Below are 15,953 nucleotides of genomic sequence, written 5' to 3'. Positions count from 1 at the left end.
CCGCCCTGTATTTCTGTGGCCGATCTGCTGTAATACACAGAAGGGGCGGATGTGGGTGGAGGGAGAGGCTTAGGTGGGCCCAGGACCGGCGTACCCCCGGAGGAGCGTCCGTTTGCAGGGTCCCAGACCCTCTTCTGTTCCTGGAGGCGGTGGTGTGGCGGCCCTTGGTCCATCCTTGAAAGAGGGCCAACAGATGGAGGGACATGAAGCGGGGAGAGGGAGCCCGAATGGTGGGTGACCGGCCGGATTAGACCGGGCTGATGACACCAGACTTTATGGAAACAAATGAAAATATCCGCTCTTAGCCAATAAAAATTAACTCGGCGGGGACGTGGCCTGTAGACGGCCCTAAGCCGCCGTAAGTCCGGCAGACGCCGAATGGAGCCGGGCAGCCCAGTGGGGGTTGTTTAAATTCTCCCTCCCCGCTACAGAAAGGGAGGAGGCCCAGAACTGGCCCGGCTGTGGTGGGCCAGCCGCTAGACTTTGTGGGCTCGGGTTGATGACTCCTCCCCCTGCTCCCCAACTGGGGATTTTCTGTTAAGCTGCTGATCCAGGTGGGGCCCGAGCGGGCAGCGTGTGGGTGTGAAAGCCCCCGGTCTGCCCAGCTTTAGAGATGGTTGATGACTCCTGAGACGCTGCAGGGCATGGTTTCGAGGTCTTTTGGTGTCCTGGTAACACTCGGATCATCTCCCTCAGAGTTGGTGTGGGAAATCTACGTTGGTACATAATGATGGCCATTAAAGACTTACAAGCCATCCTTTTAACCATCTGTTCTAGAACGCTGCGCCTCTTTCCAATTCCTCCACCCCACGCATTTTGCCAGGTCATTATCTCTGCTCTTCTCCCTCCCCAGGCTTGACCCAGTTCAGCCCTTCTCTGCCCTCTACTCTGTTATCCTTGCCCCTTTGTCTTATTGCGGCTCAGAATTTGCCGAAGGCTAACCTGGATCACGGCATCCATCCACCCCTCAGCTTCTGTATGCCTGCTTCTAAGGTCACACAATTGTGCGGAATGTGTTTGTAGCCAATTTATGTAATACAGCCTCGGGCCATCAGTGCAGCTTTGCAGGCCTTTATTTTTGATATACTTTTGTCAATGAATAAGAAGCCATTTTCTCTTCTGCAGGGAGAAAGAAAATCAAATCTGACATGTAGTTGTGTGACCCTGGCCAAATTCACATCTGTTTGTGATAACAGCATCTCCCTCTCAGGGCTGTTGTGAGGATCTATTGAGATGTTTGTAAAGTGCCTGGCAAACAATAGGTGCCTAATAAAGGCGTAATCCCTTACACACACACTCTTATCTCCAGCCTCCAGTCTTTCACTAATCTCTCACCCTCTGTCACCAACATTTCTAACTAGGTGTCCTACAGACATCTCAAGCCCATCGTGTTCCCCAAATGGGATTCATTATTCCCCCACCTACCATCCCTTCTTTTAAACGTAAAGGCATGTCCATTCTTCTAGTCTCTCAGGCTCATAACCTCAGTGGTAAGTTTCTCACCTATTCCTCCTACCTCCCAGATCAACTGTGAACCCCTTTGTGGAGCTTTTAAAGTTCTGCCTGCCTCCCTGATCTTCTGACATTTTCTTCTCCCCCATAGACTCTTCTGCTTTTCCCTCCCCATTGCCATGCCTGAGTCTTTTCCACCCTTCCCACCCCCCCACCCCCGCCTTGCTGGAATGTTCTTTATTCCCACCTCCACCTCTTCATTTCCCCTGATTTCCTTCGAGACTCAGCTCAGATCCCGCCAGCTCCAGGAATCTTCTCTTGCCCCTTCAGCTGCTAATGAGTCCCCCTCCCAGTGTCCCTCACTGTTCTGGCACATAGTAAGCGCTCTCAAGGCCAGATTTGAACTCCTGAAGATGAGTCTTTCTGATTCTAATCCCAGTGCCCTGTCCGCTTTGCCACCTAGCTGACCTTTATGATTATGCTAATCACTAAGAACCACTGGGTTTCGCAGTACACCAATATGCACAATTCTTATACCAAGGCTTCGTTAAAGAGGCTCACTTTTCATTTATGACTTACTACACTATGCAAAAAGAATATGTATTTTAAAAAAACAGAGGTGCTGGGTAATGAAACTATTATTATAGTTTATAGTTATAGCTACTATTAATAATGAATCATGAGAATATTAATAATTATACTTGCATATTATAATGTATAGTGTATTACAAATAACAATGATTAAAATGACAGTGTTCAGAAAAAAAATAAATGCCTCTTGCCTCCAATCCAACCACTCGGCAAACTTTATATCAATATTTTACATCTGCCATCTTCTCTCATTTCACAAGGCCTCCTCAGCTTTCACCTAGATATTCTAAAGGCCTCCTGCCCCAGATTTTCCCCATTTCAGTACACTCTGCGTGCAACTACCAAGATGATCTTCCTTAAGTTCAGATCTAACCTTCAAATAAAATAGAAACTCCTGGCTTTTAAAGCCCTTCTCAGCCTATCACTCCAAAATCATTTTGCATTACTATTTCCACAATCTGTGATCTAGTCAGACTGGCCGCCACCCTATTGTCCATCTTGGCATTCACTGCCTGTCTCTCCTCCCCTCCTCCTAATAGAATTACCACCTGCTTCACATCAGTGTTCCTTCAAATACCATGTTTTGCATAAAACCTTTCCTGATCCTCAGCTGCTAGTACCTTCTCTGCCTTGGATGTATTCTCTTTATTCTGTGTATACCTACGTTTGTATTGATTGTCTCGTCTAGCAGAGTAGAAGCACCTTTGAGAGCAGGGATCGTTTCATTCTTTGGATTCTAAGTCCTAAGCACAGCCTCTGTTTTCTCATCTGTAAAGCAGATATAGCCTCTCTCTCTCTCAAGGTTTTGTGCCAGGCAAATGAGATAATATTTATAAAGCTCTTAGTGCTATGTCTGGCACTTAGTAGGCACTGAATAATACTTAGTTCTACACACACACTTGCACACCTCATTCAACAAACCATTTTTGAGCACTTTGACTCAGGTTGGGTGATACACCAAGTTTAAATAAGACAAGAGAAGTCCCTGATTTCAGGCTTCCCTCTTTGAATTAACAACCTAGTACACCCCCTTTGTTCATGTTGTGCCAAGTCCTTAACTAAAATGCACAACTGGCCAAAGTTTTGTTGGTGTCCTCACCTCTTTGGTGTCCATGAAACTTTTACACGGGGCCTCACCCTCCCGCCTCCATCACCAGGTGAAATGAATATATCCTTGAAATTTCTCCGGACTTTTCCTAGACCTCTTGGTGTTTTTTTTTTTTCAGTTATTTGGGTCAAATCAACAAACATTAAGCACCTACTATATGCCAGACACTATACTTTAAACTCTGGAGGTGCAAAGAAAGGAGAAAAAAGTCCCTGCCATAAGGAGCTCTCAGTCTAATGGAGGTAAAAATAAGCAAAATTAGAGCATTCTGAGCATGGGAGAGAGCCAGGAAAAACGGGAGCTAGAAGAATCAGCCAGGATGCCCATATCACCAATTGCAAAGTCTGGAGGAGAGAAGGAACTCTGTCAGGGCTGTCTTTGCGTTCCTGGTTACTTCCTTGGTTAGCATCGGGTGCAGGATGACTTGCCCTCATCGCTTCCCTCACCTTCTAAAAGGTGAAAGTATGAATGAGGCCGGTCTGACCCATCCCCGAGGAGTGGCCGTCCCCTCAGCACAACTGCCGATTTTCCATGCCCCTTGTCATTGGACCTAGACTAGGTCCAGCTGTGTGACCCCTCCAAGTCTGTCTGATGTGATCTCTCTAGAGAAGCTCTCTCCCCTCAGATCCCGGCACAGGTGACATCGCTCATGATGAGCAATTCCACCTGGTCACTAAGAGACCTTTCATTGCCCCAGGAGTCTAGGCTGGAGTCTCCTGCTACCAAGTCTGTCATTCCTGTGAAATCATGTGGTCTCATTTCTAAAACATCTAGCTCACTTTGTTTTATCGTCCAGAGCCCACACATGGTTTCTGTCCTTTTTATACCTTAGCTGCCGTTTTTCTGATGTCACACCTCCCTGCCCGAAGCCTTGTCTCATTTAACAGCTGTACCTTAATCGTCTCTCCTTTGTGTGACTTTGAAATAAAATTGTTGGGTTTTTTGTGTCACGCTGTAGGTGTGAGGAGCTTTTAAGATAACTGGAATAGGGGCAGCCCCAGGAATCAGGAGACAGAGTCTAGTTCTTACAATCCCAGTCCCTGCCATGTATGTCATCCCCTTCCCCACACACACACAATGAGCTGTATCCAGTGCAGTGAATACATGGCTTAAGAGTCATTCGTTCAGTGAGCTAGAGGTCGAAATTCCCTAATCTTTGTAGTCCAGATGCTTTAGATACTTGTTCTGGGTGGTGGTAATGACAGTAGCTGACAAATGATGCTTTAAAATGTTCAGCATCCATTGTCTCATCTGAACCTCTTAACTGCTCTCCGAGGTTAGTATTAAAGGCATTACTGTCCCCATTTCAGCAGGGTCAGGTGACCTGCCTGTGGGTCATAGATTGGCTCTTCATTTTAGAAGTTTCACTCTTGGTAGGCCAGGTCTTTCTATGATGAGGCTCACTTCCATTTCTAATTTTCATTGTTTGTGATTTAAACATTGTGCTTACTCGTCATGTAGGTACAACCAAGCTGAAAACTGTTCAGGGAGTCGTGACCAGATACTGTAGTGATTATGGGATGATTGACGATCTAGTGTGCTTCACCAGCGATGCCGTCACCAGCAGCGTGCCACTAAACATTGGCCAGGAGGTGACTGCCATTGTGGAGGAGGATAAGATATCCAATGGATTGAAAGCTATCAGAGTGAGTTGAATGGCTGTGGAAGTGGTTTCTTTTCTTTGCACGCTGAGAGAGTTTCAATCTGAGGAGCATGTGGGCACTGTCTGCCATCTGTCTCTTAGTACTCTCCTTCACTCTTTAGCTATGCCTTTAAATTCTGGGTGATGCCGAGTTTTGGACATAGGTTGTATTCAGAATCCATGGCCTAAGAGGTCATGATGATCCCCAGTCTACCTTGAGGTAACATGGCCTGGGAGACTGTTGTGGCATTTGGGAGGTGAGGGAAGGGGCAAAGTACTAACAGGTTGTGTGAATAAATTAAGTTGATAGTAACTGCTCTTGCTGCCCTGTAGCTTGCTTTGCTTACGGTAGATCCTGTTTAAGAGAAGCTATGGGGACTGCAGGCTCTCTGACCATCCAGCAATGCAGATCTCAGCTCTTTAAACTTAAGTAGTGTTCTCATGAGTTTGGCTTCAGGGAGCTAGCCGCCCCGTAATCAATGAGGCACTTGACCAGGCATTACCAAACGCTGACTCTCTGGCCCCCCCGGTCCGTCCATGCAAGGTCTGCTGTGCCTTTGGGAGCTTAGATTCAGCTCCACTCCCTAGGGAGGCACCAAAGTGGGGTTTTGGTCAAGGATGTGGACTTGAGGCACGGTGATCACTTGGGAAGGATTGAGGGGAAATGTGAGATGCTGAATGCAGCCACCACTTCCTGAGCGCCTGCTCTGTGAAGAATGCTGTGCTGGCTTCTGGGGACAGCCTGGGATCATGTAAATCAGTAACAGAACTGGCGTTCTAGTAGGGGGAGAGAACATCCACAAAGAATGAGAAAACAGAATTGAGATTTGCTTGAAACCTAATTGAACAGAGCCAGAGTTTGCCGTACACACTGAGTTGGGGAGGGGGGGTGGTGATTCAATCTTATTTCCATAAATTTCCGGGGCGGGCCTTGTTCATCTGATTTTCTCCTTCAGTGCTTTACACAGCCAGATGCATTTGTATTAGGAAGACTTGAATTAGAATCCTCCCTCAAACCCCTAGAGCTCTGTAATCCTGAGCAAATCATCGAACCTCTATCAGCCTCAATTTTCTCATTTGTAAAGTGGGGACAGTAGCACCTCCCTTAAAGGGAGGTCCCTGACGGAGTCCTTTGGAACCTTATGGTTGTAACCATAAACACTAGCGGCTCTTACTATTCACATGGGCCACAGGCATGCTCCCTAAATGCATTTGTTATCAGAACTCGGACTTTTGGTAGATGGGCTAACAAGCAATAAAGTTGTTTTCCTTTTCCTGTTAGCCCCTTACACCTCAAGCACATGTTCAGTAGTCTGAAGAAATTTAACCCCTTTAGGACATTTTGTATTCATTAGTCATTTAACCAAAATCATTCCTCACCCTAGCCCCCAGAGCATAGAGCTCAGCGTGTTTTCCTTGCAGGTTGAAGCTGTCTCTGATAAATGGGAAGATGACAGCAAAAATTACTGCGAACTTCCTGATTCCAGTACCAAGATTTTGATTGGCTGTATCACTTCTCTTGTTGAGGATGCTGGCTACATCAATCAGACAACCTACTTCTCCATGCAGGATGTTTGTGAAGGTATGGTTTGTATTTTTTTATTGTAAAAAACTGGTTTTCCATGTGTTTAACATTTCCATTTTAAGATGGTTATAAGCATCAGTTAAGAGAGATGAAAACGGGGCATTCAAGAATTGCAGTCATGCCAGCAGGCAAAGCCATGAAGCGATAAGGAAATAAAAAAGCTGAAAGGAAATGGAGTCAAAAACCAAAAGTCATTATTAAGCTTGTATGCTCCAAATGCCTTTTCAGCTAAATTCATAAAGGAAAAATTAATTACAGAGGACGTAGTAGTACAGTAATAACAAGAAACTTGAACATCTCCATTTTAGATAAAGCTAACAAAGACAAAAGGCAACATATGCAGACAAAATTGCTGGAGAAACTAGAGCTAAGAGGCTTATGATGTCTTCTGAATGGGACTGCTCAAGAATAGTATATATTTCTCAACATTACATGAATCTTTTACAAAAATTGGTCCTGTCTTGGGGTTTAGAGATACTGCAAACACATTTAAGAAGGAAGAAATAGTAAATGAATCCTTTACAGACTGTAACAAAATAAAAGTAATAATCAGGGAGCACAAATGAGACACAGATTCATATGGAGGCCCAGCAGCAAAAGCCTAAAGATGGTGGGTCAGACCAAGGACAATCACAGAAACAATAGTTACATCAGAGAAAATAATGAACCATTGTGCCGGAATTTCCAGGATGCTCCAAAAGGAATCCTCGGGGAAAGCTGTATTTTTATGCCTTCACAAGACAGAAAAGGAGAGTGTTCATAAACTGAATATAAATGTTTTAAAGTGAACAAATAAAACTAAACACAAAAGAAGTCCGCTACAGACCCCAGCTGTTTCTAACCACCCCTGCCCCCACACAGAGATAGTTCCAAAGTTGTGACCTCGCTCTTTAATCCCTTAACAGCACTCTGTTCCTGCAGTTCAGCTGTTATGTGAACACAGACTATATGATTTCCTGCATTTTCCCACAACTATGCCTTACAAGAATCTCCTTTCTCCCTGGACATCGAGGTCCCAGTTAGGCAGTGCATTGTCCCGAGTTGCAATTCCTCAACCCTGAATAAATGCCTCACTTCATTTATTGATCACCTAGTTGGCCTGAGTTTTGTATAGGTTGACACCAGGCATGTTCACTCCTTCCCTATTCTCATGGCTCCCGTTCCTGACTTTTTTTCTACGTCGTTCTCCAGCAGCCTTCTTAGTCTGGAAGATGCCATGAAGGTGCCTTCTCTCTTCTCCTCCCTCCCTGCCACCTTGGTTTTTTTTTTGTCTTGTCCTATTAGAGACCTTGGGTTCCTTGAGGGTAGCTTTTTGCTTTATTTGTAGTCCCAGAACTTAACATAGTGCCTGGCACATAATAAATCTTCGTATATATTTCTTGACTTGACTTCTTGGCATGTGGAAACTATCCCTCTCAAGCAGCTCCTGTTTTCTGGTGCCATGGTGTGTTGGTAAGCAAAATGGGCTCCTTAGCACTTAGTTCAGCAAGTGCCCTTGAAGAGTTTGGCTTTTGTTTGCTTTGAGTAATTCAGTGTATTTCATGGAGTCTTACTAAGTGCTAAGCCCCAGGCCCAAACGCCTATTAGGTGTAAAACCTATGTGGGTGTGGATTGGCAACTAAGGTGGGGCCCAAGGTGGGGCTAACTCCAGGGAGGGCCTAGTTTACTTGTCTGGGACAGCAGAGGCTTTTAGACCACGTGGGTTTAAGTCCGCCTCTTTGTGATTCTCGGTCATGTGGGTGACTCACCCCTGACGCTGAAAAAGATATAAAAAAGGGGGTTGGCCTCCTCTTCTCTGGAGGTCTTTGCCTCAGCAGTGGTGGCACGAGTGACTCTGGGCCAGCCCCTGTTCTGAGCTCCTGGGCTGAACCTAGATGTTGGTAACTATGAATTGGATTGGGTCTGTCTGTTGATGTTTGTAATTTGTTTGTATTTTGCTCTGAAGTTCAGTGTGCTGGATTTTTCCCCTGAACTAAGTGAATGATATTTGTATGCTGAATTAAAGTAAGCTTGTCAACCCCTTCACCTTGCTTTCCTTAGTTAAGCAGATCAAAAGAACCTGTGCTGTTAGCAGCTTTCTGGGTGCTGGCTGTGGGTGGATCTTACACCCCCACGGAAGCTGCTAGCTGTATTATTGCAACACATGGAGATTCAACAGATTGGTATTCGAGAGACAATTTAAAGTGCCTCCCATGGACAGAGTCCTGTGCTGGATACTGGAGGAGGTAGAAATTTTATATAAGATGTATCCTGGCCTCATGGAGTTTAATGTATCCTTAATAAGAACACATGAAGCATAGTTAACCATAGTACAAAGTAATCTATAAGTCTACTATAGAGGAACAAAAATGTGTTCTCTTTCCCCTTCCATTGCAGTACAGTCTTCTTCTTCTATACATTTAATCTTTTTTATATGGTGTATGCTGAGAGTCAGGAAACCCGTGGTCAGATTATTTGTTGTGTGTCCATAAGCATATCCATTAACCTTTTGGCATTTCTGTTTCCAGTTTATAAAATGAAGGAACCAGTCCAGATAATCTTTGAGGTCCTTTTCAGCTCTAATATTCTGTGAATCTTGTTCATTTGAGTCAAGCTTCCTTCCTCTTCTCCGTGCCAATTACTTTGGGGGATAGGGGTCAGCTCACCTTCTTGGAAAATGTCTACACTTACCTCTTTACCAGATGGGCCCACTGTATAATTCTGCAATAACTTCCTGGGTCTTTTGTCCAGTATTATGAACCCAATAGCTTATAAATACCTTTCATAAATTTCAAAATCAATGTCATTTGTTAAACCATTTTATAGTAATGGATTTTTAAAATACATTTATTTTTCTTGACTTTTAGGTTTTGAGCCTTGTAAGGGTGATTGGGTACAAGCTGAATATTTCATTAAGCCAGCAACATGGAATAGTGAGGCAATTTCTGTGAAGCCACTAAGATACAAACGAGTAGATCAGGTAACTACACAGTCCATGCCCTCAAGAAGCTGACACTCCTGCTTAAGACTGAAATATCTCTGAGCCTCCATTCAACTATGAGACTCTTTGAAGTTAAAAAGAAGCAGATTTCAGTTCAATATATTATGTTGGTCAGAGAGTAACTCCTTCGAAACCAGTACAGAAAAACTTCGAACAGTTTCCATTGTCCCAGAAATGTAGTGGCCACTTTGATCATAAGTCTCCAGTCACTTGGTGTGGTTTTAGAGTCAGATTGTGAAATTGAACTGGCCTTCAGACTAGAGGAGCTCAGAGATTCCTTCAAATACTAGGAATCCTATAATGATTCTAGTCTAATTTCCTGAGACTCAATTCTTCCATCCCAGTTTCTCTGGCAACCCCTCTCCTAGCCTTAGGTACTTTGAAAGAAATGTGCAGTGAACATGGAAATAGCTGGTTATTTTCTGACAAGCATTTGGTGTGACTTTTCTTTCCATTCTAACAATTGCAGGTTTGCATTTCCAGTCTCTGTGGAAGAAATGGGGTCATCGATGATAGCATCTTTTTCACTCTGGATTCTCTGAGACTTCCTGAAGGCTATAAACCTCGGAAATCTGATCTGGTCAATGTGGTGGTGGTGGAGAGTAACCAGTCATGCTATGTTTGGCGTGCCCTTTGCATGGCTCCAGTCGACAGGTAAGCACGGTTTCTCCCTGATGGGCTCCCTGTTAGTTGGGGACTCTTTGTGCTGGGCCAGTGGTTAAGCTGCCAAGTAGTGTTTTGGGCAGTGGAGAGACCCAAGAGTCCCTGTCCCCAAGGAGCTTACATGTATGGGGAAATGTAATAACCGTATGAGTAAACAAATGAGAAGTCTACCCAAGGGCGACCAAGAAAGATCTTCTGTAAAGTACTTGGGGGCTGTGGCTTCCAGGAAGAAAGGAAGGGGGACATTTCTCACATGTGAGACAGACGGCCTGTGCAAAAGACAGTGAGGAGCCAGATTATCTCATCAGGGAAGTGGCTGCAGTTGTGACAGTAGTAGGAAGAGATGTGAGGTTAGTCTGGAAAGGACTGTACTGAACACAGTTTGTATTTTATCCTGGAGGCCCGGGGAGTGATGTGATCACACCTGTGCTTGAGGAAGTTCCGTTTGGTCGCTAGGTAGAGGATGAAGTGGAGAAAGAAGAGAAGCATGGAGGTCACTTCAGAAGCTCCGGAAGTAGCCTGTGGATGAGTGTTGTGGAGGTAGAAGAGCTCAACATGACAGCTGGGGCATTGATGTAGGAGTTGATTAGAAATGCTACTGATAGCTGGAAGATCTCTAGATGGGGGTGCTATCCGCCCACCCAGTGCTTAGGCGTTCCAAATGTGCTGGCCCTTCCTTCCTTCCCGGAGGTGTTGTCTCAAGTGACTACAGGACAACACTGAAGGAAAGCAGGATTGGTTTTGGGGGGAGACAGGATGAGTCCAGGGTAAAAGATGTGCAGAATGATGACTTTGTCTTCACTTTTAAAAAGAAAGGTCTTTCATGTTGTTTTGCTCTTCAGATACTTTTAATGGGTAAGCATAATTAACCTTATGGCTTTCCGAGGTATTGCCACTAAATGGCATTGAAGTCACATTGTATTTTCAGGAAGTTTGGTCCCTTTGAAATGTGTAGGCTGTGCCTCAATCCCTCTGCCCTTCATTCTCCAAGGCTGTTGAGTTCCTAAGACTCTCTGATAGACCCTAAGTTCTCTCAAAATGGTGAAAGTGGGGATAAGGGAGACTTTGTGTTTTCATTTGGATAGGTGAGCACTGGGACTTCTTTTTAAAGCCTTGCCATCTGACAATCCTAAAAGAGTTTTTGTATGTTAGAGAACTAAGTCTAAGAGATAGGGCTTGGTAGGAGCTTTTTTTTGTTGCTAAACTAGTAAAATTTTGTTGTGTATGTTGATTTCCTCAGAGAATCTCATATCATCAGTGAAATTGGAGTTGATGAGTCATGTGGAACCCAACTCTTGAAAAACAAAGGAGATCTTGAAGTTACAAAAATGACAAATTTTGGAACCCTAAAAGAGGGAGAAAGTAAAAATATGGTCATCTGGATAGAGTAAGTTTTCTATTTAAAACCTATGTAGAGTATAAGAATTTCCCAGCAACTACTTTCACCATTACCTATCATTTGCATTTTTATTTACCAAATTCCATAATAATAATGCTCACCTTTCAGTTGCTTCCTTTTGTATCTAAAAAAGGCCAAAAACATTCTACCTTGACTTTTCTTCAGTCAGATACTTAGCAGAGGTCAAGTATCAGCTTAGGTAACACTATGTGTTTAGTGATAGAAATTCCACATTTGCAATCCTGTGTTCACAGTTAATTCTCTTTATTTTAGGAATAAAGGAGCTGTGACACAGTACTTAGTCAGCTGCAGGCTAGCTGGCTGGGAAAAATCTAAACAATTTCGCTTTCAAACGCTTGATGCAGATCAAAGCTGCCCGGTAGTGATGTCTTCTGTTTCTTCTGTGCCTGTCAAAGAGGGTTGTTCAGAGGAGGATAATAGTTCACTCTCTAGCTGTGATAGAGAGACAACCTGCCGGTCATTGGATAGCAGTTCTGTGGACTCCAGTGAACATTCTCTAGGTACAGTCTTCATCTTACAGTCATTTAATGGAGTGTTGACTGTTGCTTTGATTGTATTTTTGTGTTTATCAGGTTCCTATTTAAGCATATTTCTCTCAGGCACATATTGCAGCACATAATATACCAGAGGATTCTGAATTCTATAACCCTTTTCTAGCCGTCACTGTTTAGGAGCCAATCCCCTGTTCCTGAGGTCTCTCGATCTTGTCTTAATCCAACTCCCCGAAGGAAAATAGTACCAGCTCTTATATAAAGTCTGGAATCTTGGAGATTTTGCTTGATCCTAGTTGAAATTCATTTCATACAAACAGGCAGACACAGACAGTTTCTTGTCAGTTATTTCCAAAAGGTGAAGGCAGAGACCAGGCCTATTCCAGATTGTCTTCCTGTTCTAATTCCTCTGCGCTCCCCCCACCACTTCTCTTATGAAGAGTTGTACGTGTGGGGTGCCCTTTCAACAAACAGGTCCTAAAAAGCTATGAACCTGTGTATCTGCTGTCACAAATCCTGCCTACCTAGGGAGTCTACCCAAAGTTGCTGCAAGTCTTCCTCCAAGTCTTAGAATCGAACAGTTCAGTGACTTATCAGCACTTTGAATAGTACAGGCTTTTGGTGGGACAGACCCCTGTTTCTTTATCAAGGACATAAAGTGAATGCGTTGTGATGGTCCAATTTTAGATGAAGCCATTATTGTACCAGGTGAACATACATCTACGGGAACAAATGAACAGAAGGAAAAGGACACGTCAGAGAAGCTGGATACGGGATCTGAGCACAGCGGCCAAGTACCAATCCCCCCAGGCAAAAAGACCTTCATTGTGATTGTGTGTGATGCCAGGTAGGTGGTTAGGCGTCTGGAGGGTTAGGGTGAAAATTTTAGTTCTGGGACATCTGGAAGGGGTTTTCCTTTCGATCATTCTCTGTGTCATTGTCTGTGCTAGGTCTCGGAATACAGATAACAAGGGGAGGCTAGATCACGCAGAGGATAGAGTTCAAATCTAGCCTCAGACAGTAGCTGTGTGACCCTGGGCAAGTCACTTAACCCTGTTTGCCTCAATTTCCCCATTGGTAAAAAATGAGCTGGAGAAGGAAATGGAAATCCACTCTAGTATCTTTGGCAAGAAAACTCCAAATGGGGTCCTGAAGAGTCAGATACCACTGATAATGACTCAAAAGGAAGAGAGTCCCTACCCTCAAAAACATAACATTTGATAAGGGGAAACTGTGTATCCATGTGCCCATATATCCAGAATACAAGCAAGGTGATGGGCCCGAGAAACACCCCCTCTTGAGGAGGGACATCCAGAAAGTCTTCTTATGGCAGGTGGTGCTTGAGCTGAACTTTGAAGGACCAAGATGCTTTTGATGAAGACAAGGAAGCTTGTTCTGGACATAAGCAGTTAAACAGCTGGACATAGAGAGTGTAACAAGGGAGGAATGTAGGATAGGGTTGGAAAGGGAGGTTGGAGCCAGATTGTGAATGCCCTTCACTGACCAGTCACTGGAGTTTGTAATTGAGCAGGGAGGAATGTGGTCAGGTCTGAGCAATGGACACATCATCCTGGATTCTGTCTGGAGGGCTTGGTCGGAGGAGGGAAAGGTTTGGGGCCAGTAGAGCAGTTTGATTGCAGTAGTTCAGCACAGGGCCGTGAGCTGGAGTGGCAAGGAGACTTGGGAGAGGGCCATGTGAGCGGAGAGAAGAAAGCAGGTTTGAACTATTACGGGGTAGAAACAGAAAGGTCTGGGAGTGGGGGGAGAAAGAAGAGTTCAAAGTTGTGAATCTGAGTGACTGGAAGGATGGTAATCCCCAGAAAGAAGTAGATCTGTGGGGAGAGATGATGGTTTCTCTTTTGGACACGCTGAGTTTAAGATGACTATGAAACATCCATTTGGGAAATGTGCACTAGGCTATTGGTGATGGGGAGCCAGAGATTAGACAGAGGAAAAGAGAGTCTGGCAGGGCATGACCTGGATCCTAGATTTGGGAAGAGCAAATTCCCCAAGATCTGGAGGAAGGACAGGTGGGATCACAAAACCTAAAATCTCATCTGGGAAGTGAGCCTAGGAGAAATTCTGGAATTTCTTTATCCAGCCGTACTAATTCAGGAGATAAATGCATGGAAGCAAATGGGGTCACCAAATGAGAGAGTGTAGGGAGAGAAGAGGACCCAGGACAGGCTTGTGGTCCACTCACGGTTGGTGGCAGGGGTCAGATCCAGCAGCAGACATTGTGAATGATAGAAGAAGAGGAGAATGGGGGGAGCAGTGTGTCCAGGGGGATCCAAGATCCAGGGGGAGAGCGTATCCAGGAGGAGGGAATTAGGGAGGTCAAGAATGAGGGCTGAGAAGAGGCCATTGTGTGGGGCAGCTTTGGTGAGAGGGAAAAAGCTAGATTACAAATCATTAAAAATAAGTGAGAATAGAGTAAACAAGTATAGACAAAGAGTTGAGAAATGAGGGTGAGGAGAGGCAGTGAAGACAAGGCTAGGCCATGTTTTCTAGAAGTTTGGCTGTGAAAGGGAGGAGAGATGCAGGGCAGTAGCTTAAGGGGCTGGTTCAGTCTCATAAGGGTGGGGAAGATTTGGACGTGTTTGTGGTCATCGGGAAAAGGCCCAGGAGATGGGAAGAAGGGGAATGTTAGAGAGAGGGTAGTTGAGACTGCATTCTACTGAAGAAGATGGGAGGAGGTGATAGCGAGGAAGCATTGGAAGGGCTGCCCCTGAGCAAACTAGGAAAGGGTGGTGAGGCTTTGAGATGGAGAGAAGGGAATGGCCTCTCTTTTCTCAGCAAACTGAGGTGAAGTCTTCAGCTGAGAGACTGGTGAATGTGATGGAGACTCCTGTGCAGAGGAATAAAATGTCGGCCTTGCTACAGCGAGGCCCCAGTTACAGGTCAGAGAAGATCTGTCTGCAGTGTAGTGGGTGCCATCAGCCTGGTTACATGGTGACCTTCTGCCCCATTCAGCAGCATGTGAGGAGCAGAAGGAGGTGGACCAGGAATCTGAGAGAGAACAACAGTATAATGCTGAGCTGGAAAGGGGGGCATGATGCTCAAGCCCCAGGGGACGGCCCAGGGAGGAGGAAAGAGGGGAAGCTAGGCTTGGACGCAGTTGCCATGCCGAGCATTAGGTCCTATGGCCCCCCTTCCTCCCAGTCTTTCGATGTTTGCTCTCCATGTCATACTCTGCCCAGCACAGCTTTCCTCTGTCCAGATCTCTGGGTATAGAGGGAGTCCTTTGTTCTCACCTGAGCAGCCAGTTTGTCCTTCTGATCCCAAACAAGTCTAAAATATCCATTTACCTTCTAAAGATGCAGGTGATCCCTGGTTTTTGCTAAGCACGAGCGCCCGTCCCTGCTGTTCCCATGCTTGTGTGGCACGTGGGTGACTCGTGTTGCAAACTCTTGGCTAGCTGTAGAGGGCTTTAGCCACAGGGACTTTTCTGTTTTAATATTACTATTGATCTTTGCTGGAATCATGTCAGCGACCTCAGAGCTTCCTCACAGTTTCACAGCCCGTAGAGCTTGCCGTTTTTCCAAGGTCAGAGCCAGGATGCCAACTTCAGAGCAAGCATTCTTCCGTGGTGGTTGCTCCTTCTTATACTGTGCTATTCTACTCCCCATTGCCCTTCTTGGTTCTTTCAAATATGGAATACCCATTCATGATCACAAGTCCCATGTTTCCAGGTCTTTGAGTTTGCCCCCTCCCAGCCCAGGCCATCCCAGAACCTGGCTTGCTCCCACGAGTAAACTCCCCCTCCCCTCTGCTCTCAGGGCTTGGATGAGATGGCAGTCAACAATATGCATGCTTTCCCTGAGATGAAGGACCACCAGGCTTTGCTATCTACTTTCTGCTCCAGCCTACTCATGTAACCTAAGTACCTTGGGGCCTGCTCGTGCTCCCCACTTCGGCACCTTTAGGCTTTATTTGGTGTGAGTATGAGAGCAAGGACTATCTCACTTTTTTGCTTGTATCCCAGGCGTTTACCACAGGGTTTAACACATAGAATACATTT

General features: G+C 45.1%; 1 protein-coding gene across 1 annotated transcript in view; it reads left to right on the top strand.

Annotated features, from left to right (window-relative positions):
- The first annotated feature begins 4,656 nt into the window (after positions 1–4,656).
- Positions 4,657–15,953, top strand: part of MOV10L1 (Mov10 like RISC complex RNA helicase 1) — a 61,308-nt gene continuing 50,011 nt past the window's right edge. Inside the window, exons 1-7 of the mRNA XM_036760834.1 lie at positions 4,657–4,797; positions 6,216–6,375; positions 9,225–9,337; positions 9,828–10,012; positions 11,262–11,408; positions 11,694–11,941; positions 12,620–12,779. Of these exons, the coding sequence (XP_036616729.1) occupies positions 4,672–4,797; positions 6,216–6,375; positions 9,225–9,337; positions 9,828–10,012; positions 11,262–11,408; positions 11,694–11,941; positions 12,620–12,779 (1,139 nt within the window). The 5' untranslated portion in view covers positions 4,657–4,671. The remainder of the gene's footprint in view (positions 4,798–6,215; positions 6,376–9,224; positions 9,338–9,827; positions 10,013–11,261; positions 11,409–11,693; positions 11,942–12,619; positions 12,780–15,953) is intronic.

The sequence above is a fragment of the Trichosurus vulpecula genome, chromosome 5, assembly GCF_011100635.1.
Source record: "Trichosurus vulpecula isolate mTriVul1 chromosome 5, mTriVul1.pri, whole genome shotgun sequence".
Lineage (NCBI taxonomy): Eukaryota > Metazoa > Chordata > Mammalia > Diprotodontia > Phalangeridae > Trichosurus > Trichosurus vulpecula.
The sequence above is the reverse complement of the archived record's forward strand: the minus strand, read 5'-3'. Positions and strand labels throughout refer to the sequence as shown.